The 27,391-nt window shown below is 34.3% G+C and overlaps 1 protein-coding gene across 1 annotated transcript; it reads right to left on the minus strand.

Moving 5' to 3' along the window:
* Window positions 1-1,606: 1,606 nt before the first annotated feature.
* Window positions 1,607-3,105, minus strand: LOC132055688 (thioredoxin-like 1-2, chloroplastic). Its single transcript, XM_059447638.1, has 4 exons — window positions 2,668-3,105; window positions 2,392-2,574; window positions 2,127-2,291; window positions 1,607-2,033 (listed from the first exon to the last, which is right to left on the minus strand). Exons 1-4 carry the CDS (start codon window positions 2,869-2,871, stop codon window positions 1,794-1,796), a joined length of 792 nt encoding a protein of 263 aa, XP_059303621.1. The 5' UTR covers window positions 2,872-3,105; the 3' UTR covers window positions 1,607-1,793.
* Window positions 3,106-27,391: the final 24,286 nt, after the last annotated feature.

The raw sequence follows: 27,391 nt of genomic DNA on the forward strand, positions 1-27,391 counted from the left end.
CAGTGGAAATCAAATTCAATATACACAGGAATTTAGTTGACTCCATGAACGCTCAAATAGAAGAAGCAAGCTTTCATAATGTTAAGATGTTTGGGCAAGTCTAAATTCCCAAGTAGAATTAGAGGTGGATACATAGTATAAGGTACAGATTCAATAGAAACTATTAGTTTTACTTCAAATTATATATGTAGAAACTATTAGTTTCGACTCAAATTCTATATATGTATTGACTATTGAGGAATCCACTAAATATGTACATATAATAAACAACGAACCTGACATAAATGGGTTGTGGAATATCCAGCAAGCAAGGAGTGGCCAAAAAGGATAAACTTTAAATCCTGAATTGGCATAGAATCAGTGAGAAGAAGATGGACAGAAAAAAATGTGAAAGAACTCCCTATTTCTAACTGTGCCCGCTCTAGTGTTATGTCATGGGTTACGCCCCAATTTGGTAGGACCACAATTACATTATTCTTCAAAAAAATATTAAAACGTGATATTCAGCAAAAGTTATGGAGAACTACATGTTTGAAAACGAGACGAAAGGGGAAGAGGTCGCCTTTAGTAAAATTGTTTACAAATAAAAGATTGAGGACATTGAGAAAAAGTTATGGAGAACTCAATTTTGGGTTTTAAGTCTCCAACAATTATATTGATTCCAAGTCCACATATAGCAACAAGTCCAGAAGGGCACAAGCATTACTCATCCCATTTCCTTTTAACTTTTTCTAGATTTTTTAATTTGTTCCATAATAAGTAATTTTTGTAGGAGACAAAAAGATATCAATTTTTATTCAAAAATACTTTTGTTTAATGAGTGTTAGAACAGATTTCTAAGAAGTCTTTTAAAATTTCTTTACAATTTTCTAAGCATATATTAAAGGGTCTTTCAGTAAAATAACCCACGTATTATGTAGTTAATACTTTAAACAACAATTGTAATTGGTGTGCCAAACCATTAAAAATTACCGGGGAACGGAGTGAGTAAGTTGAAACTAAAATTAATCCTAAGTGACTTGGAGAAAATTAAATTCTTAGAGTTGTATGCTCTTGCCAGCGTTGAACACATGGTATCTAGACTTTGTCAAACGATGAAAGAGCAACAAATTTGTCTTCTCAAAGCTTTCAAACATGTAATCAAACACCAACGTATTTTATTAAGGCTAACAATGACATTTGTGACACTTAACTATCAACAAATTTATGTTCAACGCTATCATGGACCAGCGCTGATGGTTTCTGAATTCAAACTTGTTACTAGTCTATTATAATAGCCTTTCCAATTCTCTATCCAGAAGCTTTGGCTTTAGATATTTGGTTTTAACTTTTTTGAATAATGTCTACGTGGATGTTCTCCTTTTCGTAGTTTATTTTTCATAAGATTTGCTATTCAAGCTACAAGTTTTGAAATTGGTTAAAAGATTTAATTGAATTGCTTGAATCACCTATTAACAAGACAAGAAGATTTTTAAATTGCATTCTACAAAGGATATCGAATGGAACAGTAATCGAAAAGATAGGCACAATGCAATTAATCTGCACACCATAATCACTATTTTTAATCCAATGACAAGATTGACCAAATATGTCAGGCACAATGCAATTAATCTGCACACCATAATCACTATTTTTAATCCAATGACAAGATTGACCAAATATGTCAGGGCTTATCCAAAAAAACACCCAGCCCTGCTTACGGAAAACCCATCTAAATATTTACAAATTACAAATCTCAAAGCAAATTTGCTCCAAAAAAAATTTGCTAAAATCTTTTACTCAGATCCTTCATGTTAGGCCATCAACAACTCAGTGCTTTCTTTTAGCCCTAAATTATTATCAGACAGATCCAACCCTGATAGCACAAATTCTTCAAATCCATTCTTCACTGGATAATCCATTGATAATTCATTTCTTGATAATTGACCAATTGAGGCCAAAGCTAATAACTCAGATTCATCAAGACCTTTTGCTGGACCAAGACTACACCTATCTGTCCCATACCTTCCTAATGCATCTTTAAATTTCTTGATCTGCAAAACAATTAAAAAAAAAATTGCCATGAGAAACTAAACATTAGTACTAATTTTTTTTGACTAAAGGAAACTAAAATTCTTAAAACTTACAGTTGCATTAGTACAGCTAAAGCTACAAACTTTGCCTTCTGCACCCCTATAAAATCTGAAAAAAGGTAAGACATGTATCCTTAGAGCATGGCACATGGCTTTGAGTTCTTCATAGTTTACTTTTAGAAAAATTGCATCAGGGTTTGAATCAGCCAGTTGACATATCTGCAAAATATTGAGAAAAAAAAGGGTCAGATTTTAAAACACAAACAAAATGGAGAAAAAAAAAAAATTACAATCCATTCTAGGTAAAAATTAAACATACCTTGGGATGTAAAGCCCTACAACCTCCACAGCCAGGTGAATAAAAGTCAATAATGACCAATCTGTCCCCAGCATTTAACAATGAATCCTTTAATTCTTTTGCAGAATGGATTTCTACCATGTTGGGTTTAAGGGTCTTTTCCCACCATCTTTGAGCTTTGCTTATACATATTGATGCTTGTGCCTAAAATCAATAACACAACAAAAAGATTCAGTCTTTGAACCCAAAAAGGCTTAAAAAAACACAAAAAAGAAAGTTAAAAAAAGCTTTACATACATTAATGGAAATAGGTCTTGGAGGTTTAACATTCCAGTGGTTCATACCAATCTGATTTGATACATCCAAAGATTTGCCTAGAAATTCTTTGGGTGTTAAAGCTGTAACTTGCAAAGCACCAATCGAAGAACCTTTGTTTGTAGTGTCTAAAATGCCCTCACATGACCCAAAAAGAGATAAACCAGTTTTCAATGAACAAGCCATTTTTTTTTTCCTCCCAAAATTGCAAGGACTAATCAAGGATATAGCATCCAACAACAAATTCCCACCTACCCTTTTGGATCAAGAACTAATTTCTTCAAATAAAACAAGAATGCAAGAACAAAATACTTAAGTTTTTCAATAGTAAAAGGAAGGATTTGAACCAAAAAATGTCTTCTTTTGGACCAGTATTTGTATTGGTGGTTGGGAAAGAAAAAAGGCCAAAATATATTGTGGCTTTTGTGTTCTCTGTGAAACTTTAAAAAAGAAGTGAAGAAGAAAAGAATGGTGGGGAAAAGGAATTATTAAAGGTTAAAAAACTGAAAAAGGCCAAAAAGAAGGATTAGGTGGGGTCAATGACTCAGATAAAACTGTGAGCTTTATCCATAAACAAATTTCATTTTTTTCTTTTCACTTTATTTTTCCTTAACAAATCCTAAATTTCTGGTTTTGGATATAAGTACTGTAATTGATAATGCAGGCTACTATGTGTCTGATCTGATTTGGGTTAATCGAGAGGATTAAGGATTATTTATTGTCTTGCTTGCGTGTATTTGCGTCGGCATTCTTTTTTTTTTTTTTTTTTTGTCATGTTTTGAAATTTTGAATAATTGGATTTAGATGATTATTTTCAGGGAAACGGGTCAAAAATACCTCTCTATTCTGAAAAAATGGCTAAAATATCTTTCATTACAAATTTGAATCAAATATACCCCACCTGTCATTAAAATTTTCCCACTTGTCAGTAAAATTTTCAAATATATCCTTACCTTAGCGAAAATTTTCAAAATAACCCAATTTTATTTTTAAACCTGCTCTATTTAAATCCGATCCAACTAAATAAAAAACTCATATGGGTTATTCGCTCCTGTGTCTAGCGGCTCCAAATGTAGGACTCGGGAACAAGTTAGTCACATATGGGCTTCTTATGTAGTTGAGCCGGGTTTAAATGGAGCGGGTTTAAAATGAAATCGAATTATTTTGGAGGTTTGGGGGTTTCCGTTAATATAAGAATATATTTAAAAACTTTAATAACGAAAAAGATATTTTTTACTTAAATTTATAACGGAAGATATTTTTAACCTTTTTTCGATGGATAATTTTGACCTTTTCTCCTTGTTTTTAGGTGAAAAAGAACCAAAAAATATTATAATCATATACTTCTTCCGTTCACTTTTACTTCCACGTTGATCTTTTCATGCTATTTAAGAAATAATAAATAAAATACATAATTTATCAATATATTCATATTAATTGATGCATATTTTTATTAGATTTCAAAAATAATTTGAAGTGAGTAATTAATATTATGAATAAAATATAAAAAAATAAATTATCTTATCTTGATACACTAAAAGTGATAAGTAAAAGTGAAAATTTATTTTTGAAATACTGGATAAATAAAAGTGAACTGAGGGAGTAATAATTGATAATGCAGGCTGCTATCTGTCTGATCTGATTTGGGTTAATCGAGAGGATTAAGGATTATTTATTGTCTTGCTTGCGTGTATTTGCATCGGCATTTTCTATTTTGTTTTTTTGTCATGTTTTGAAATTTTGAATAATTGGATTTAGATGATTGTTTTTAGGTGGAAAAAATAATCCAAAAAATGGGCATCTGGATGAGCTGGTTAATTGCTATATTATCGGTTTTAGCATTATTTGGCAATTAGCCATTTGCATTTTCACCGCGTAGATGACTGTGTCCACTGCCAGGTCGGTATATTTTGGATAAGACCCCACCAATTCAGTATCTACAACTGAAATCATGTGCCGACAATTTCGTATTATGTGGGTGCTCATAATTCCATAAAAAAAAAAAATGCACTACTCATACTACTCCACAAAATTCGTAGTCCTCACAGCTCAAAGGGACCCACAGGGGTAGTTTTTTTTTTTTTTTTTTTTTCTTTTCTTTCTGAGTAATACACAGGGTAGTTGTTGGGTAAATAATACACAAGCGTAGTTGCTATTACTTTTTGCTTACAATTTTTTTTTTTTTTTTTTTTTTTTTTAAGGTTACAAATTTCTCTTTCTGAAAGCAATTTCACATGGGCCTATAATTTTTATTAATATCCTAGTAATATTTTATAAATCTCTTTTTTCTCCTTATTAAATTATTTTTAGTCCTTTATCTCAAAATATTTGTCAAATTTCACTTCTAGAGGGTTAAACTAAATAAATATTACTCCTTCAGTTTCAATTTAAGTATCTTAGTTTGACTGGACCCGGAGTTTAAGAAATAAAGAGACATTTTAATCTTTTAGTCTTAAATTTAAGATGTGTGTAGTCCTTTAAATCTTGTGGTCTGAAACTTGCCATGTAGAATTTTGAAATTGGAAAACTTACTATATATAGAAAGAGGCACTCTTTTTGGGACAGATCGGAATGGAAAGTAAGACATTTAAATTGGGACAGTGGGAGTAATCAATATTTTCCCAAAAATTTCACTATATTAATAGGAGAATTGCAATTTACAGAATTTTTCATATAGTTTTTAAATATTTAAAATATTTAATTTTAAAATATTTAATTAATCTAATCCAATTTAGTTCTAAAGATTAGTCAAATTGTCTTTCGAAAACGTGACAAATGTTTTGGGATGGAGGGAATATATTATTTGTGCTTATACATTATGATAAAATTTATGCAATTTTAGAGCCAAATTTTCTTTTACAACTGGAGCATTTATCAGGTCATACTATATCTTTTATTAAACCTCCAATATTTTACTTCTTTAGTGAGCTTATATGTGCTTATAAAGATTTGTATAATTTTACAATCTTTTAATTTATTAATGTATTTTTATTATTATTTATTGATATTTTTGTGAGATCATTAATTAGGTTAATCTGTGTAAAAACTCAAAATTAAGGTTATATATTGTAGTATAAATTTAGAGTTTCTGAAAACAAATTGTTGCGTTAGATGATTCTAGAAAATGAAATATGAGTGTCTAATACGGATGAAAATAGAATAAATCATTAAATCTTAAATGAGTTCAAGCTAAACACAAAATGAGTTTGAAGCATGGCAAAATTAAGTGTCGGTTACATGTTTATCGGGTTCGGTAGTGTTTTGGTTCAAACTCTTTATTTGTCTTAAGAGTTCATTCAGTATGTATATATTATTAATTTAGAAAAAGTAACTTAAAAAAGTTAGAATTCAGGATCCATAAACTTAGTATTGGCTTCGCATCTAATTTGAAGTAAATAATTTCATTAAAAATAAAAGTTAAAATGTTAAAGGAGTGAACAGAATGTTTTGTTTTTATATATTGAAAATATGTTTTGTTTTTATATATTGAAAATACTCTTATCTGAAATTTTAATTATTATACAGTAAAAAGGTGTAATATAAATCATTTTTAAATTAAAATATCTATTTTATATTATGAGTTTGGGCCCGGGCTTAGCACGGGCCTTGTGAAACTAGTACTTATTATATAATACTACTCCCTCCGTCTAACTTATGTGACTAAATTTGATTAAGCTTTATAAGTTAATTAAATTTGATCAACTTAATATTTTAAAAGTAAAATTTAGATTTTAAAAATCTATCTGAAAAGTATTATAAGTTGAATTTTTTTTTATACCAATATAATGAAAATTATATTATGAAATGCTAGTAAAAATTTACGTAATTTGAATCTCAAAAAAATGAAAGAGATACAACAACAACAACAACAACAATGACAACAACATACCCAGTGAAATCCCACAATGTGGGGTCTGCGGAGGGTAAAGTGTACGCAGACCATACCCCTATCTCGGAAGATAGGAGGGGCGTTTCCGAAGGACCCTACTCAAAAGAAACACAACGAGAAAGGTTGGATAAGCACAAGCCGGTTCGAAAGAAAAATGCAAATGAAACTAACGAAAGCGAATAAGTCAAAATAGAGTAATGCGAAAAAAGGGAGCGATGGCTACCACGGATAAATAAGATAATCGAAGTACAAAACAACTTATAGTAGCGAAAACAAGGACAATAGACTATGGATCGAAACAACGACTACCTACTACCTTCTATCCTAACCGAGTCCTCCAAAAACCTCCTATCTGGTCATGTTCTCGGTAAGGCCGAACTCGCGCCATGTCCCGTCTCGAAGCCTCTCCCCAATACTTTTCTACTTACCCCTACCCTTCGAAACCATCCATAGCTAACCTCTCACACCTCCGCACGGGGGCATCTCGTGTCTCTCCTCCCCTCACACGCCCAAACCATATCGGCCCGTTTTCCTCATCTCGTCCTCCAATCGACGCTACTCCAACCTTATCCCGGATATCTTCATTCCTAATCCCATCTCGCCTGGTGTGCCCACACATCCATCACAACATTCTCATTTCCGCAACATTCGTCTTTTGGATGTGAGAGCTCTTAACTGCCCAATACTCTGCCCCGTACAACAAGGTCGGTCTCACAACTACTTTGTAGAACCTGCCTTGAAGTTTTGGTGGCACCTTCTTATCACACATCACTCCTGAAGCAAGCCTCCATTTCATCCACCATGCGCCAATACGATGTTAGACATCATCGTCAATATCCCCATTTTCTTGTATAATAGACCCAAGATATTTGAAAACTTCTTTTCTTTGGGATGGCCTGGGTACCAAGCCTCACTTCCACGCCAGGCTCATGTGTTACGTCATTGAACTTGCACTCCATGTACTCTGTCTTGGTCCTACCCAACTTAAACCATTTAGACTCCAGAGTTTGTCTCCAAACCTCTAGCTTAGCGTTCACTCCGCTGCGTGTCTCGTCGATCAAGACTATGTCATCCGCAAATAACATACACCATGGCACTTCACCTTGAATTCGCTGCGTCAGACAATCCATCACTAGAGCAAATAGAAATGGGCTAAAAGCTGATCCCTGGTGCAACCCCATCTCCACTGGAAAGTGCTCCGAGTCTCCTCCCACCGTCCTTATCCCGGTCTTGGCTCCCTCATACATGTCCCCGATCGCCTAATGTACGCTACATGTACACCTCTCGGCCTCCAAAGCATCTCCGCATAAAACTCTCTCGACACTTTGTCGTAAGCCTTTTCTAGGTCGATGAAAACCATGTGCAGGTCCTTCTTCCTTTCCTATACTGCTCCACCAGTCTCCTCACAAGATGGATGGCTTCTGTAGTCGAGCGCCCCGACATGAATCCGAACTGGTTCTCTGAAATGGACACGCCTCTTCTCACCCTCATCTCCACTACCCTTTCCCACACTTTCATAGCGCGTGGCTTAGCAAATTTCGATCCTCTATAGTTGTTGCAACTTTGAATATCACCTTTGTTCTTATACAAAGGAACCATCATACTCTACCTCCATTCCTCAGGCATCTTCGCCGTCTTAAAAATAACATTAAACAATCCAGTCAACCACTCCAAACCTGCCCTGTCCGCACTCTTTCAAAACTCCCTAGGGATCTCGTCAGGACTGGTAGCTCTTCCCCTGTGCATCCTGTGAACAACACCCTTAACCTCCTTCACCTTTATACTCCTACAATACCCAAAGTCGCAACGCCTCTCAAAAAAAAAAAAAAAACAAACAAAAGAGATGACACATAAATTAAGACAAAGAGAGTATTTGATTCTAAATACTCAAGTCCGTTACTTTTGATCATTTTTATTTTAAAATCAGTGGATTTACTCGCGCTTTCTGCGGTCAAAAGTAATAAAGTTGGGTATTAAGAATCAATTGCATGATTATACACTTATTTATTACTTAGTGCTGATTAGATATGATATATATTGGTAATTTAACTTTTAACTCTAATATCTTACTACTATGGTTGTTTTTTCCTCATAAATTTACAAATTAATTACTCATTTTATATGACAAACTGCTGAAAAGGAGGCGCCGAGGAAGGATGATTTACATTAGTGAACACTAGTATACGTACCCGCGCGATGCGCAGATTGTTTTGAACAAAAAGAGCGGAGAGAGATAATAGAAATGAATGTATATGAACCATGTGTGACATACTGTACAAATTTTATACTCTCATTTTTCTGGATCAGTCTTATTTCAAATGATGGTTAGCTAATTTTCATGAATAAAATAATATAAAGGTCTTGTAAGAAATAAATATATTGAATTATCCATCGTAAAGTTGCCAAAATTGCACCACACTGATCTTTAAATTCCTTTGACAAATAGTAGTTGAAACAGGAGATTGTAAGTTTAGCAACAAAAAATTACATCAAAATTGTATTTTTAAGTAACCAAGACCTTCTCCTCTTAGTTTGTTCAACTCAAAATTGGCCAAGCTTCTTCGATAGTAGAAGTGATACCCTTCCTCCGTACATCTCATATTCCCGTAAAATTTTCGAAGGTTATGATTCCCTGTAATCATCACACACACATACATACACAAAAGAACATCATGACAACTCTCTTGAAACCAATGCAACACGTAAAGGAAACATGATAACAAATTAAAAATTGACAACTTCTTATCAAATCCATTACCAAATCTGCTGCCTCTTTCAAGACTTCATCAGGCACAACATGCTTCTTTGTAAACACAAACAGATTGGAGGAAAAGATTAAACTTTTTAATTAGCGCTTATGTTCTTCATGATCCATCTTATTATTTTTCAGTTTTCTCGTATAGTACTGAGTTGACCTCCCCGTGCCTGTGAAGTTGTGAGTATCAAAAAGATAAAGGTGGATTCATATATAAAGTACTCAAAGTCAGTGGGAACTTTTTAACTCCCTGATGCTTTCATTTAATTTAGAGAGATTATGCCAATAGAACTCATAAATTTTGAAGTTTTCACCTCTAATATTCCCTTCATCTGAGAGGTCATCCAACTGTATTTATGTTATTTCATCCGTGTTCAATAAAATTTCATCTAAATTATAGCCTCATCATTTGAAGAAAAAAAGAGAAAGTCTAAAGCTTTGCGAGTAAATAAAGAGGCGCACAATCGTCTTTTTTACATTTACGTCCATAGGCCGCCGAGATGCTTCATGGTGCCTTACAGTAACGTTTCGTCTTTGGGCTTGTATAGGACCTATGGCAATTACATCAAATATACTTAGATGCCTTAAAAATGATGCTCTCAGTTCCACATATTCTGAAGTGAAGAGCAAGGTCCCTTATAACCGCAGAAAATAGTGTTCTTCCACATAGTTTTCTTTATTATAAAAACTACAGAAAGAAACATAAGAAAATAAACAAATCTCAAGCAAAAAGGTTTAACAAATATAAGATTTCTTCACCCAAAGATCGAGAATTTTGGATTACGTAGCGCAATGCACTACCTCTCGCATTCGAAGACCAAGTTGTTAAAATGTACTACAATATGAATTCTATACGATGAAAAATATAATGCAAATTAAGGTAAACATGACATGATTTAGCCATAACTGGTTAATATTTGCAGGTAAACATGACATGATTTAGCCTAATGATCTTTCCATAGATCACCCAAGATTTAGATCATGAATAACAATTAGCAAATTAAATACATATATAATAACAAAAACAACAACTACGGCCATTGTCACTACTAAAGCATAGAAAAAAAAAATACCAGTAAGAGTCTCAGAAAAGCAATAAACTGTAAGGACCTTTATTAGACATGAACAAGAATAGAGACGGTCGTACCTATGAAGGAGAGAGAGAAATGAGAAGCCATCATTTTGAGATATGAAATTCCAAAAGACGTGAATCGCCGCAATAAACCAATTTTCTTACTACCAACTTGTCAGCTTGTGGATCTTTCCTCCCCATAGACCCTGCAAGATAAAATCCAAAATTGGAATAAATTAAATTTCTCTCATAATTCTTTTTGGTTGAAAAAAGTTATGAGATGCAAAAGTACAAAGTGACAAAGTGTTTCCTAGTCAACATCGTAGTTTCCCATAAAAGATGCTTACAAATGCATCGAGATTACACTTTGATATACTTAATACATATGTAACTTTCGTAACGAGAATTTATTTACCACGACTCCCAGTTAGCCATATAAGCAAGAGTATATCCTAGAGGAATACCGAAACATAGTAAGATCCCAATTTGATATAAGCCACTAAACCTTGCCATCCACCTCCAATAGCAACAACCGCAAAAATATTTTCCACAAGCATCACAATAAGAAATACAAAACGACGAAGGCACTTTCAACAATAGAAATAGTAAAAATAGAATAAAAGCAACACCGATATTACAGTCGAACAACGTACGAAGCATGGTTATTTCGAGAAGCCAAGTAAGGTCAGCAATGGCTCGTTGTAAGTCCTTGATGTTTGTGAAAAGAATGGCCTGATGATTTCTTCACGCCGCACTAATATCGTGCGTAGTATCCCAACGAGGAGCGATTGAAACACTTGTGTAAACCCCAAGTATATGTATTTGCCCATCACCAATCGATGTACGCACGCCGTCTCCAAAGCACTCCCCACGGCCAACTACACAAATATTACAACAAATACTTAAATAAGACACTAAAAGTACGAAACATCGATTAGATCATGACGATTGACTATTCTTTAAACATGCCTTCAGTCCTATAAGTGAGCTAATGATAACATTTTACACGTCGGTGGTCTTATTTTGCTAAAGAGTTTGTAGTATACCTCAAATACAACATCCTTTAAAACATTTGCTAACTTTTTGATCATTTTTGTTGCACCCCGATCCCACGTCATCAAAGAAATTTATTAAACTTTATACACTACCAATCCAACAGAATTAGCAGTACCCTAATTATGTCATCTTAGTTGCACGGCTAAATTAAGTAATGCACATTTCATAGCATATGTAGATACTTACATGTCCATTGAGTGAGAAAACTAATTTCAAGAGTCCTCTCATGGTTCAGTTTTAAGCTCAGGCTGCCCAATAATAAATTAGCCATTCAAAATTGAAAGAGAAACTTCTTTAAGTTTTTTTGTAGATCTCTACTTTTAGTATGTCCCATAATTCCCAGGGAAATCACATTATTTTGAAGTGCAACATTAACAATTCAAATTTAACGTTGCTTGATTCACTGTGTATTCTACATTGCTCCACTGCCGAGGAGGGAAATCATGATGCTATGAATAGAGTAACCACAAGAATCTAAGAATCTATCACATAATTAACATTGTTACTTACCACTATTGGTCTTTTTGCACTTCTCTTCCTCTTTGTTTTCTTCGATTCAAACATGCCTTTTACCACCTCTTTGGAGCTCTTCAAAACTGGTTCTCTGCACCTTCAACAATTGAAGAAAAATTGGTTATTGTTAATCTTTGAAGACACTTTCAACTCCGGATGCTAGTAAGGTCGACTTCAAATATTATTTTGAATTTGATGGAGTTGACGGGATCAAAAGCTTTGATAACATAATTGTAGTTAAAGATTGCACACATTGTGTAAGGCACAGTGAATATGGAATCAGTACATACGGAATGCTACTATAGAGTGCAGGAAAAGGGGAAAAGAGGAAAAAAAACGATACTGTTATTTTGAGCGAATACAACACAACTGAAACATGTATAGAAAGCCTAACCAGAATCAATTAGTTGTAGCAAATGAATAGAAAAACTCACAGAGAATACTAATACTATTCCTGAGAAAAAAATGAAAACAATAAAACATTTGAATGGGAAGTATACAACGACCTTCTAATCTTTTGAATTGCAGACAGCTAGCTAGTCTCCTGAATTTTTTAAACGTGAATGGAAAACTGGAATAGGAACTATGGTTGATTTATTACTTTTATAACTTTTAAGTACAACCCCACAAACAAACTATTTGATCAATTCAAAGATTTGAAATTTTGAACAATTTTATTTGAAAACGAAGACAATTTTAACAAAAGAAAATGAGAATACATATTGTTATAATGTAAAGGAAATTAGGCTTTCTGGAAGCTTCTTGCAATCGAAAAATTCACAATTGAAAGTATGAATTTTTTTGTTACCTTTTTCTTTTTCCTTTTCCAATCTTGGATTACTTACGTTAGAACCTGTTAGTGCAAACACTCAAGATTCCTGTCAAGAATTATGAGTGTTGACAAACCGCTGCATCGTGATTTATTGCCCTTTGTAAACTGCTCCATTGTGAAAACACTAAAGATCGTGGTATCCCTAATTTTAGGGTTCATGGAGAAAGGTATTTTGTGCAGGAGATGAGAAATGGGAACGTGGAGTAGTGTGGGTTACTTTGGGAGTAGGCTTTTTTTTTTTCTTTCTGATTTCCCCCTTTTCCTTTTCCTTTTCCCATTAGAATTTAATAGAAAATTAATTGCCAATTTTTAAAATTGAAATGTGGAAGTTGTATCCACACCATCTGGAATGTTTTTGTCCCTATTATTTTTTTTTAAAATCCACGTTATTTTTTTTTTAAATCCACATTAAATAATTAATTATTAAATAATACTAACTAATAACTACTTAATAACTAATTAACTATTTTCTAAACTAATTGTAACACATGGCATTCTGTTACGCTGCCACTTGTCACAATGCTATTGCAAACTATCCTCTTTTTAATTATATATAGATATAGATTAGAGAACTAAAACAATGGATAAATCCTTTATCCCTTGTATACAAAATTCAATAAATAGTAGGAAATTATTAGTTTTCTGTTCATAAAAGTTAGAAAAACATAAGGGAAATGAAAATTATACTGGATCGTTAGTTATTTTATCCATGATCTATGAGAATTAGAGAGATAGTGAGAAAGAGTTACAAACCTATTGCGATAATAAAAGAAATAAAAAGTGTCACGGTATAAACCAACTTCAGAATGCTTATGTTTGTTTTTTTCACCATCGTATAAAATTTCACACACTTTTATATATTGTCTAGACAATAGACTCATTTATGAGAAACTGCCGTTATATTTTGAGAATTTTGTTTTTTAATGCTCCTTTTACTAAGTAGTTTCAAATTAATGTAACCCCTTATTAAATTTATGAGGCTTTACATGCATCATGGAGTAACGTTTTATCTCACATTCTTTCACAAAATTTTAACGTTTCATGAATTATCTTTTATGACTATTTAATTCTCTTATTAGTATGCTTCAATTTAGCTAATATTATCTTTGATAAATCAAAAGAACTCACAAGGAGCGGCAACAGCATTTTTGAGATCATGGAAAGAAATAGACATTAGAAAATACACCATTCAAAACTAAAATTTAATAATCTCTCATTCCCTCGTGGATATATTTTGCAACTCGTTTTTTTTGCCGATTCAAATAATGCACAGACAAGAAAACAAAAGAGGTAGCTTCAAGAAGCAATACAGAGGGAAAATAAGAAGAAAAATTAAACAAGGAATGTATATGTGTGGTATGCATTAAAATGGCATGACTGATGAACGTGGTAAATTTGTATTCCACTAAACCTGAGTGTGGACGTAATTTTAGGATGAGCAAATTAATTAATTCAACAAATTGATAAAGGCTTTATGTGATAAGGAACTTCATGAGTTTAAATCCTTTAATGGTGAAGTCAACTAGGACAAGGATTATCCAAAAAATTAACTTGGTAGAGTTCTTGTGTTTTGTGCTTATGGATTCCAATCCCAGATGTTGAGATGGGGTAAAATTCACAAATAGCCACTTTTTGCTATGGTTTTTGAAAATAGTCATCGTTATGGAGTTTCAAATCTTACAGATAAAAATTGCAGGATAATTTGAAACTCCATAATATTAGCTATTTTTCTAAGAAAGAACTAAAAAGTGACCGGTAAACATTATTTTGTCATTCAAATACATGTATGAAGAAGTGCATAAAATATGAGATTCCTGACTGACGCTGAATCAAGGCGTTAATTTCTTGGTTCCCAAGTCAATTAATTATTGCTAATGTGTGTTTTGAGCTTATTATCGTCTTTATAATTTAATGAATAATAAGAAGACCAAAATGTAGTCAAAATTTTACATTTATAGTTGACAAATTCTTGTATGAGTCAATATTAGCCAAAATTGCTCTTAAGAATCCAAATTTTGACTGGTTGAACAATGAATATGTCATAACTCGTAACGGGTTATTTCTAAAGAGAGTATTTTCAGCTATAAAGATGCAAGCCAACGATCGATTCTAAACCCCCCGCCCCTCTAATGGGTTGAAATAGTCTATTAGTTACTTTTTATTTTTAACTAGCAAAAAAAGTTAATGAAAAAATTGGATAAATGGTTACAAGTAATTATTTGACAAGTGGTCTTGAGTTAAACAAATTGACCTATGACCTGCTACTTAATCCATATTTGATCCAAATATACGTTGGATAGGGATAAATTTGACACAATCCGCACATTTATCATCCGCAAAATAGACAATCACGTTAGGGGCATATGTCAAAAGAAGTCCAGTTTCACGTACCACAACCATTATCTATTTATCCAAAGGTGATAGCACAAGCATAAAACTTGTGTGGTACGTAGGTTTGGTTCTTTGGAACAAACAAAGATATTTTGTATGAAGAACATGTATGGCGGAAAAGTTATGGGAGGACACAAATAAGAGGTCCATTACATTTACATAAATTATAGAGTGCATAAGGCCAGAGGCGGATCCAGGATTTAAACTCTATAGGTTCAATCCTAAGATTTTTAGCATTAGACTAATTATATTTTTAAAGTTATGGATTTATATCTACTATTTATTACAATTTTAATAATTTTTTGCACATAAATTTGTGCTCGGCGTCAAAAGTGTGTGTTTCAATTGAACCCCCATTTTACATGCTGGATACGCCGCTGCATGAGGCATGCACAATAGGTGATCCCTTGTTTGGATTTTTACTTCTCATACATGGTATTTTGTGGATATTTGGATTAATATTGGGTCCACAGTGAATCACGAGGTCTTCGAAGGAGTTGGCCCATGGTTTTGGAACTGCTGGTTTGCCCATCCCGAGTTGTCTGATTCTTCTACATAATTACTTGGACTCCAGATTTGGTCCTTTTGGGGAGTATTATATATGTTGCCTAGTGCCTACAACTAATAAATATAGTGTAAATGATAATGTTTGTATATGTATATGTTTTAGTAATACGATTTTGCACTGTAATAGATACCCCTGCCTGTTGTTTTATTTTTTCCCATTGACAATCTTGCTACATCTTACTCCTTTGTCCCGTATTATTTGTCCATTTTCTTTTTTTAGAAGTCAAACTTTTTAAATACTGACCAATATTTTGAGATATTTTTTTTATTATATTAATATGAGAAGAATTGCAACTTATACTCCTTTCCGTGTAGTTTTTAAATATTTAAATTATAATCTTAAAACATTCAATTATTCTAATCCAATTTAGCTCCGAAGATTAGTCAACTTGAGTGTCAAAAAATAAAATAGAACAACTAATGTGGAACAGCTCGTTAACCCTTCCCCGAGCCTTGTTAGTATGATTTTGAACCATGGGGATGATTGGTACGATTCCCGAGGTGATCGGGCGAGATTTATGACGTCTTATGCGAAATAGAGCCTTAAAGTGAAAAACATTTGACCAATAGTTGACTTTTGGGTAAACAGACCTTTTTCGAAAATCTGTCTATTTCGAGAGGTGCGGATGGTCGATTATGACTTGGTGGGATGTTTAGTTCGGTTCCCGAGGCACTCGGGAGCGTTTTGGGTTATTGGTTGAAAAGTTGATCTTTGGCCATTGAGTGTTAACCCGGTCAAACAGACCTCCGTTGGAAATTTTGAGAGCGCGAGTGAGTCCGTAGCGTGTTTTTATGTGTGAATGCATGTCTGGTTTATATCTGTGAGGTCTCGAGTGATTGTCAGATTTCGGGATTGAGCTAGTGAAAAACTAGGAAATTGGGTGTTGTCCGTTGTGGCGGCCGTAGATGCGCGTATGTTCCACGCGAGGACACAGTCGTATGGAAAAGGGGAGGGAATTGTGGTGAGTCGCCACAGCGGTTGGTAGTCCGCTGTGGTCGTTGGCTAACCGCTGGTGCGAGCCTGCTATAGCGGACTCGTATTATTGATAAGGCACAGGGGAAACATCATCCTTATAAGACTGTTACTAAACAAAAGCAATTCTTTTTCACATTCAACCATGAGAGGGCAACTTGAGCAATCAAAGCTACGCCCTCTTCCGAGTTTGTCTGAAAGTGAGTGAATCTCGGGGAGAGCACGAACTTAAGGAGCTAACTTAAGCTTGGTCGATAGTCATTCCGGTCCTAGCTGGTTCCATGATCTAGGAAGTCAATCTAATCTCTCTTTCCTGCCTTGGTCAAAAGCCTGATCGCTGCAGCGGATGACGTAGACCAGAATCCTATTTATTGCCTAGTTAAAACCCTTCATTTCCTATCCCTTCATTTATTGTTTCCAAGCATCTTTGAGGCGATTTGAGGAGGTTTCAACCAGATTTCTCTTGAGGGTAAGTTCTCTAACTTAGATTTCATTCATTTACTTTCCTTAAGCATGAATCCTTGATGGAAAATCTATAGAACTTAAGAAGGAAGATGGGTTTTGATGTTCCTTTCATTATTTGAGTTTTAGTCTTTCTAAATGAGATTTGTTGGAGGATTTGAATAATCTAAGCATGGAATTGAATGAATTTGTGTCTAATAGGCTTGAATATTCCATTTGTGTTGATGAGTTGAAAGATTGAAAGTTAAGGTTTATACCCAAATTGGGGGTTTTGACTTGAATGGTGAAATTGATCTATTATTGAGTTAATTTAGCAATTGAAGTGTAGAATTGAACTTCTAGAACGTTGGGTTACTAATTTCACCCTTGAAATATCCATTTTACCCTTGCAGACCCATTTTTTCCCTTTGCCGTAGTTGATTTAGATTTGAGCGAAGTTTAGCAATATGGGTATCGTTGTTTCTTATTTCTAACTTAGAATCGATGATGGATAGACTTTGAGTACTTGGAGGCTCTCCGGAAAGGCAAGGCGAAGGTTTGATTGTTCGTGGTTCCTGCTCGGCTGCCAGGTAGGTTACGACTTACCTTATGGTTAGACTTTGGTTAGCAAAGCATATGTAGAGTTAGTGATTGTCGGAGAAAGCATGTTATGCCTTCGGGTATGAAGTTGGGATGGATTACCTAAGTTGGTACTGTTATTTGATTGTGGGCTTGTCGCCTTATGTGATCTATTGGCTTGTTGCCACGTGTGTGATATTAGACTTGATACTTAGTCATCTTATCATGATTGTGAAATTGTTATCCCTCATTTATTGGGTATTATCTTGGATAAAGGAAAGAACTTGACTTATTACTGATATCGAGAGATGTGTCTATGTGTGGCACGATTGATTTGATATGTTGTCATTATTCATTGATATTATGTAGTGTACTCATTCTCATTTTTCATGATACTCTGATATGAGCTGGGCTTGGTATTGTTGTTTGATTGTGGCTTATTGCCTTATTATGATTTATTCGTGATATTGTGATATGTGTCCATGTGTGGCACTATTGGTATTGATATATTCTCATTGTCATTAATATCATTCATGCATTCACATTCATATACTTGGATCGGGTTGCGCGCCGCAATATATACATACATATATTGGACCGGGCTGCACATTCCGTAACTATATATATATATATATATATATATATATATATATATATATATATATATATATATATATTGAATCGGTACGTGTGTCGCGAGGTACATGGACTTCGCGGGTCCCCCATAGGTCATGACTGTCGAGCCGTGGAGGTAATCCGCCCGATTCATATACGTATCATTGCATTGCATCGCATCGCATGTGCATTCATATTACATGCATCCACATCTCTGATTTTGTTGTTGGTCTTATTATATTGCATGGTGCGTTTCTGCATTGATTTCCTTGGTTGATTATTGACTTGAGTTATCGTGTGCCTGATTAATACATACTTGGGGATTGATGGACTCGAGGATTAGAGGCTTTCTCCTAGGCTATGACTTGAGGTTACGAAAATCTATTGTTGGTTGTACTGGTGTTTGTGGTTATTCTGAGGAATCGTGGGAAATTTGGCCGACTTGCGTTTAGGTGCTTCACTATAGGCTATGATTAGGCTATTTGATCCTTCTGTACTTGAGTTCTCATTCTTGGACTGTGTTGTGTCTATACTTGAATGTGAGCATGTCTATTCTTCAATCTCTTCCTTTATATATGTTAGCTAACTCTTGTCGGCCTATGATGCCTACTCAGTAGGTGTTGTTTGTACTGATGCTACCTTGCTACACTTCTTTTCGGGGTGTAGAGTGTGTGGTAGGTTCTATTTCTGATGCTCGAGAGTATCCCGAGACGGTGTTGTTGGAGACTTAGGGTGAGCTACTGCCAGATCTGCAGCCCGAGTTTCCATTCTTCATATACTTGTCATCTATTTTCAGACAGTATTCCTTTCGATGTTATGAGCCTTGTATGGCAACATTCAGATAGTTCTTGTTATATATTCAGACCTAAGTGTTTATTAGTAGCTGCGTGCTGACTTAGACCAGATGCCTTGGGTAGAAGATGTATTCCGCACTTATTCTCTTTTAATTGATATTGAGATTTATTATTATTTACATTGTTCTTCCGCATTTATAGTTTGTACGTCGGGTGAGGGAAGGGTTCGCCTACCAAGATGGAAATGGTAGGTACCTGCACGACTAAGCGATTTTGAGTCGTGATGATATATTGGCTAGAAAATAGACTCATTTATGAGAAACTGCCGTTATATTTTAAGAATTTTGCTCGTTAATGTTCCGTTTACTAAATGTTTTCAAATAAATGTAACCCCTTATCAATTTATGAGGCTTTACATGCATCATGAAGTACTGTTTTAACTCAAATTCTTTCACACAAATTTAACGTTTCAAGAATTGTCTTTTATGACTATTTAATTCTCTTGTTGGTATGCTTTAATTTAGGTAATATTGTCATTAATACATCAAACGACCTTACAAGGAGTGGCAACAACTCTTTTGAGATCATGGGGAAAAAGAATGGACAATAGGAAATACACCATTCAAACTCAAATTGTTATTACCTCTCATTCCCTTTGACCATGGATGTATTTTATAACTCGTTTATTTTCCGATTCAAATAATTCACAGACAAGAAAACAAAAGAGGTAGCTTCAAGAAGCAACACGGAGGGAAAATAAGAAGAAAAAAACAAGGAATGTATTTGTGTGGTGTGCATTAAAATGGCGTGAACTGATAAACGTGGTAAATTTGTATTCCATTAAAACTGAATGTGGCCATTAGGGGTGTACATAGACCGGGTTGGTTCGAATTTTTTAAACACCAAACCAAACCAATTGCGTCGGGTTTTTAAATTTATACACCAAACTAAACCAATAAAATTCAGGTTTTTCAACCTTGGGTTGGGTTTTCTCGGATTATTCGGTTTTCTCAGGTTTTTCGGGTTTTTTTTCGAAATAGTCTTGATACAAAAACATATAACTTTTACTTCAAATATTTCTTTAGTCCTAGTAAGATGCAACTATATAATTAAGGTGTTTCTTAAGAAAATAACACAAAATGTGAGAAGAGTGATGACATTGTATTAAAACATTCAACAAAAGCTAATAAAATCGGTCAAAATAAATATTGCTAATTAACAAGCCATAAAGAAAATGACCATAGCCTAAAAATACTAAGTCATGCTAAAATGAGTACGGCTAATAAGTATTAATTACATGACAAAGAAATCAACTTAAGTTATGTTTTTTCACTCTCTAAATAAATTATGCAAAACTAAAGAATAGATATCCAACATTATTGTCATTCCTAGCGGTAAATTGAATTTATTTTGTTAACATTAGTGTTGAGTTGGTTTTGGTTTGGACTTTATTAGAGTTACAAACATCCATAGGATACAAAACTTATTGACATTCAAAATTCTAAGTTCAAGTTTGAATAATATGATAATAGTTAAAGAACTACGAAAAAATTTAAGAAATATTTATAAATTACATTACAAATAAATATTTTTATCTATAAAATATTTTAAAAATTGAATACATGTAATGTCGGGTTGGTTTGGTTCGGTTTGACTTTTTTTAGTTAAAACCAAACCAAACCAATTATAATCGGGTTTTTTGTTTGAACACCAAACCAAGTCAAACCAAACCACTAGTCGGGTTTTTTTCTCGGTTTGACTCGATTTATCGGTTTGGTGCGGTTTGTCGGTTTACTTTGTACACCCCCTAGTGGCCATAATTTTAGGATGAGCAAATTAATTAATTAAACAAATTGATGAAGGCTTTATATGATAACGAACTTCATGAGTTTAAATCTTCTAAATGGTGAAGTCAACTAGGACAAGGATTATCCAAATAATTAACTTGATAATTCTTGTGTTTTGTGCTAACGGACTTTCCAATCCCTTATGTTGATATGGGGTAAAATTCACAAATAACCACTTTTTGCAATGGTTTTTGAAAATAGTTATTGTTATGAATTCTCAAATCTTACTGATAAAATTACAGGATAATTTGAAACTCAACAATAATAGTTATTTTTTCAAGAAAGAACTAAAAGTGACCGGCAAATACTATTTTAACGTTCAAATACATGTACAATCAAATCTCTATACAAAAACATCGTTGGGTCCAAATTTTTTTGATTGTTATATAGAATGGTTGTTATACACCTATACCAACATTTAATATTTAAATAAATAATAGTTAGCTGTTATAGGCAAAAAAATATATAAAATCTAATTTTTAATGTTATTAAAAATAACAAAATTATTTAATTTTTAAATCTCAAAGATATGCATACTTAACTAACTAAACGTGAAAGAAAGTTAATATAATTTCAATAAATTCATAACTGAATGTACAAAGTTTTAAGCTCTCAGACACACATTTTAAATGAAAATTAGATCCTTTCAAGATTGATGGAAGAAATTTATAGTTGTAGCTTATTTCGTAGATTTTAATCTCTTAATGGTGATATAACGCTTGAATTGACGAAGATTTGCGTCCAGACTTTCAACAAACGGGTATCCAATTGCTTCCCCTTGAAGGGAATCTAAGAGTTGAACCGTTGAATCTTCCATCTCAGTCCAAATAAAAATAGAAGACAATGATATTGTTAGATTACAAATATGTATTCATATATAATATTCTGTCATAAATATAGTTTATTAAAGTATCAAATTAAATATTTGGTCAAACGCTCTACACTTATTATTGGTAATCACAAATATTCTATTTTTATAAAGATGATAATTATTATATTACCAAAAAAAAAGAGATAGATTTCATATCGTGGGTAATTTTACAAAGAGCGTATTATTACAAAGTTGGTTGTTATTGTTATAGGTAAAATATTGTTATAGAAAAGTAAAATATAACATAAAAAATCAGATTCGGAAAAACTTAGTTGTTATGGGAAGGTGCTGTTATATGCGGATGTTGTTATAGAGAGGTCTGACGGTACGAAGAAGGGCATAAATAGGGGATTCGACTGACGCTGAATCAAGACATTAATTTCTTGGTTCCCCGATCAATTAATTACTGCTAACGTGTGCTTTGAGCTTAGTGTCGTCCTTATAATTTGATGAATAATAACAAGACCAAAATGTAGTCAAAATCTTACATCATTAGTTGACATATTCTTGTATGAGTCAAAATTAGCCCAAATTTCACTTAAGAATCCAGATTTTGACGGGTTGAACAACGAGTATGTCATAACTCGTAACGGCTTAGTCCTAAAATGACAAAGTATTTTCAGCTAAAAAGATGCAAGCCAACAGATGGATTCAACCCCCCAATGTGTTGAAATTATCTATGTTAAGTAGTTTTTAACTAGCTAAAAGAGTTCATGAAATTTTTGGGTGAATGGTTACAAGTAATGATTTGAGAAGTGGTCTTGAGTTCAACAGATTGACCTATGACCTGCTACTTAATCCATATTTGATCGGAATATACCTTGGACAGGGATAAATTTGACACTATCCACTCATTTAACATCCGCAAAGACAATCAAGTTAGGGGCATATGTCAAAAGAAGTCCAGATACATGCATCTGTTATCTATTTATCCATAGGTGATATATAGCACAAGCATAAAACTTGTGTGGTAGCTTTGATTCCTTAGGACAAAGGAAGATATTTTAAATGAAGAACAAGTATGGCGGAAAAGTTATGGGTACGACAGCTCAAGAGGTCCATTACATAAATTATACAGTGCATGAGGCATGTATAGCAGTGTTTGAATTTCACTTCTCATACATGGATATTGTGGATATATTTGTTATTTGTAGACATCAAAATTTTAATTGAATTAATCCATACAAAATTTGAATTAAATTCTAAGTTATTGACACGTTGACCAAGTCGAATTTTGGTTAATAAAGCCGGATTAATTATTTAAGTAAAAAATACATGACTTGAATGAAATCCAAGTTACATTTGGGTTGGTCCATCAAATTGACAAGAGAAGTCCAATATATGATCTTCAAGCCCAAGGCCCGCTATAATTACTTGGAGACCAAAATACTCCCAAGCTCTAGCTCACACCTATATAAAGGGGTCACATATCGATTTTGAAGAGACCTTGAGATCTTGAAAGTTGCATAGCATCTTAAATTGAGGCAAAGGAGAGCAATGACATCTCCAAAGGTCTTCAACAAGAAGGAGAGTTTGAGAGACGTCTTCCCTCAAGAACAATCCAAATTGCTGCTCAAAGTTCTTCCAAGATTCAACACATCAACAGAAGTCCATCCTTCATTCGAGAAAGATGCTACATAGGCCCTCGAATCAAGGCGAACAACATAGAGATTACAATCAAGGGATATATCTGGAGTTGTACTCACAAAATAATCAAAAAAATAATTTTTTCTCATATTTGTTTTATGATTGCAGTTATTTATTTTTTGCTAGCAAAATTTATTGCGAACAATTGTATATATTGTTATTGGGTCCACAGAATATCATGAGGTCTTCGGAAGAGTTTGCTCATGGTTTTGGAACTGCTGGTTTTGCCCATCCCCACTTAATTTACATGGACTCGAGATTTGGTCCTTTTGGGGAGTATTATTGTAACACCTCGTGCATTTGGGCTAAGATTTGATTCGTAAAACGGGGGTATAATGAACCCAATTTGAGTAGTGTATAAATGGTGTTTGAAACCCAACCAAGACATGGGAGGAGTCCTTGAGCAAAATAAAGTCGGAAGCTACCCTACGGAGCGTGTTTTTAAGTGAGTTTACACCACGTCTCAATTAAAATGAGTATACGGAAAAATCTGTAAGGAATTTGGGAAAATTTCCTTCTTGAAAGTTGTAGATCTTTGAAATACCTTTCCAACGGTATATTATGGAGGTCAAACAGACATCTGTACAAAAAGTTATGCCCGTTTTACTAAAACAGTGTTCTGCCGATATACGGTGGAATATACGGGCCGTGAAAATTATACGGGCCGTATATTCAGACCGTAAAATTGGCCCAGAAAGCCCAAAATCACTGTAATTGATTTACGGTGAGACATACAGTCCGTGAAACTTTTATTGGACGTAAAATAGGGCGTAAAATGGGTCCGACAACAATTATAAAACTTCGTTTTAAGGCTTTTTCACTTCATTCTTCACATCCTCAAGCCCTAGAACGACCTTCTATTCTCTCCCATCATCAAGAACACCAAGGTAAGTCTACTCTAATCATTCCAAGTTAATTCTAATATATATCCTTGTAATCTAAACAAGAAATCATCATTCCTAACTTAGGGTTTTCAAGAAAACCCATCTCAAGGTTCAAGAATTCAAGATTTTGGAAATCTTCTTCAAAGTTAAAGTCTTTGATTCAAGTTTGGAGCATTACCAGGTATGTAGAGTTACTATCTACGTGTGGGAATATCATTGTTCTTCCCCACGCCTCATAATCCATAAATTATGATTCTTTACGAAAACTAGGGTTTCTATACCATGCTCATGATAACCCTAGGTCCATGTCCATGATTATACTATGTATGAATTGTTATAATTCCATCATTGAGTTCTTAATATTTCTTTATGATTATTGAGAATCCGTCCGTAATCCATGAAAACTCATATATCTCATTCCATGGGTTTATGCATGCTAGCTTATGATATATTATGTTATTTTCAAGAAAATACTATACATGTTTTACAAGTTCATGCAAGCAAGCTATAGTTTATGATATCCATGTACAAGCAAGTTATGATTCATGAAAACCATGTGCAGGCAAGTTATGTTTCATGAAAACCATGGGCAGCAAGTGCCACTTATTTTACATGTTCATGATTTTGGGAGTTGCTTTAATTACCGAAGGCTTCGATAGCCCGAAATTACGTAGCCACCGTAGGACGAGGATCGCTCCACCTATGTCCCGACGATCTCTCATAATGACTGGACCCTTTCATACTTTATTAAATCTCATGTTCCCCGGCAAGGACTGAGTGTTCTGCTGGCGGGACGCAAGCACCAGACCATGGATCGGTTATAAGTTATTGCTCTCCCTACTTATGATATTTTTACCATGTTATATATATATATATATATATGTATGTATGTATGTATTCATGTTCATGACCAGGTTTCAGTTCCTATCATTATTATTTCATGTCCCACGTTATTTCATTCAGTTGCCTTACATACCAAGACATTCAAAGTGTCCACGTCTCCTTTTATTGCCGGGCTCCGCATTTCACGACGCAGTACCGATATACTCGACGACACATCTACTCGCAGGACAAAGATTCGTATCAGCTTATTGGTGAGCCCCATCTCATTCGGGGTTTAGTCAACTTTTGTTTTATGATTAGTTATACATCTAAAGTATGCTGGGGGCCTTGTCCCAGTAAGTATGTTTTCCAGTCAAACTCATGATAGAGGTTTCATAGAATAGAGAAGTCGGCTATGTTATGTCGACATTCGAGTCGTATAGCCATTTTGGCTCATTCATGTTATTTCCGCACTCATGTTTAAACAAGTATTTTTATTAAGTATTATGACTTACTACGTTTTATAAAGGCTCATCATGCATTCACGTTATATTCCGCTCATGTTATGCCTTATGATGATTCAAAGAAGCCATGTGGTTCGCTCTGTACATACACGAAGGCACCGAGTGCCGTGTTTCGCCCAGGTCATGGTTCGGAGCGTGACAATTATACATGTTGCCTACAACTAATAATGGAGCAGATGATAGTGTTTGAGTATGTTAATACAATTTGCAAATATATAGATACTCCCTGTGTTTTTTTTTTCCCCATTAACATTCTCTGCTATATCTTACTTTCTTAGCATTATTTCAGATCAACTACGGTGTCCGTTATTCAATCAATTTATCAATACTTTTATATGAAATTGCTAGTTTAAAATCCATAACATATTTGTTTATCCGGAAAAGGGCCAAATATACCCCTGTACTATGAGAAAAGGGTCAAATATACCCCTCGTTATACTTTGGGGCCAAATATACCCCTGCCGTTATACTTAGGGGCTAAATATACCCTCATCCATTAAAGTTGTCCAAGGTGGACGTCCGATCCTACGTGGCTGCCACACATTTGTTGAGGTGGATGCCACGTGGCATGCCACCTCAACCACCCTAACCCATTTTACCCCTCCCCTCTATTTGTTCTTCCACCGCTAAAATTTCCTTCCCCTCCCCCACCATTACCGCCACAATGACCCTCTCTAATTCGAAAATTCAACCTGAATAGCATCATATTTACAATCAACAGAAAATGAATTAACAAATTTTCACTTGCAAAGAATCTTTACGATGGCGGTGAGTATAAATGAAAACTGAAATGCAACGATAGATAAAATTAAAACATATAATTGGCCAAGAAAATTGTAAAACTTAAGTTGTATCAATCATCGTGAACGATCTCCACAAAGCTGTATGACCATGGACAATATAAAAATCTTCAAAGAAAAGAGGGCATTAATCCTCATCTTGCGGAATGTAAAGAGGAACGAACGGGGAATTAAATTCCAGTATAGCAGCAGCATAGGCATCAGGCAATATCATCACTTGCACTAACTGAGGGAGTTTCTTTATCCAATGCATATAGGAACAACGACAATTGGATTACCGGAGCAACATTAGATTTTGTGGTGAGTAAAGGTAGCAATGGTGGTGGAGGGGAAGGAAATTTTAGCGGTGGAAGAACAAATAGAGGGAAGGGTAAAATGGGTTAGGGGCGTTGAGGTGGCATGCCATGTGGCATCCACCTCATCAAATGTGTGGTAGCCACATAGGATCGGACATCCACATTGGACAACTTTAACAGATGAGGGGTATATTTAGCCCCAAAGTATAACGGCAGGGGTATATTTGGCCCCAAAGTATAACGAGGGGTATTTTTGACCCTTTTCTCATAGTACAGGGGTATATTTAGCCCTTTTCCGTTGTTTATATATATTGTCTTAGTGAAGTGAGCAAGGGTCTATCCTAAATAAATTCTCTACTTCACAAAGATAGGGTTAAGATGTATATACATCCTACCCTCTTCATACTCCACTTATGAGATTACACTTAAGTATGTTATTGCATTTTTTTTAATTTTTTTTTTTGGTTTTCAGAAGAGAGGACTTTTCCTCTTAAAAAGAAGGAGGGGTTTTAAATGGACAGGTTACTGATTCGTTGAA

The sequence above is a fragment of the Lycium ferocissimum genome, chromosome 5 (genome assembly GCF_029784015.1).
Source record: "Lycium ferocissimum isolate CSIRO_LF1 chromosome 5, AGI_CSIRO_Lferr_CH_V1, whole genome shotgun sequence".
In the NCBI taxonomy this organism is placed as follows: Eukaryota; Viridiplantae; Streptophyta; class Magnoliopsida; order Solanales; family Solanaceae; genus Lycium; species Lycium ferocissimum.

What these genes read in the sequence shown, in the direction of transcription:
- LOC132055688 (XM_059447638.1), bottom strand. Translation starts at nt 2,871, where the DNA reads ATGGCTTGTTCATTGAAAACTGGTTTATCTCTTTTTGGGTCATGTGAG. An exon ending in GTAGGGCTTTACATCCCAAG is followed by an intron (nt 2,292 to 2,391) that starts GTATGTTTAATT and finishes AATATTTTGCAG; the next exon opens with ATATGTCAACTGGCTGATTC. An exon ending in TTAGCTGTACTAATGCAACT is followed by an intron (nt 2,034 to 2,126) that starts GTAAGTTTTAAG and finishes ATTGTTTTGCAG; the next exon opens with ATCAAGAAATTTAAAGATGC.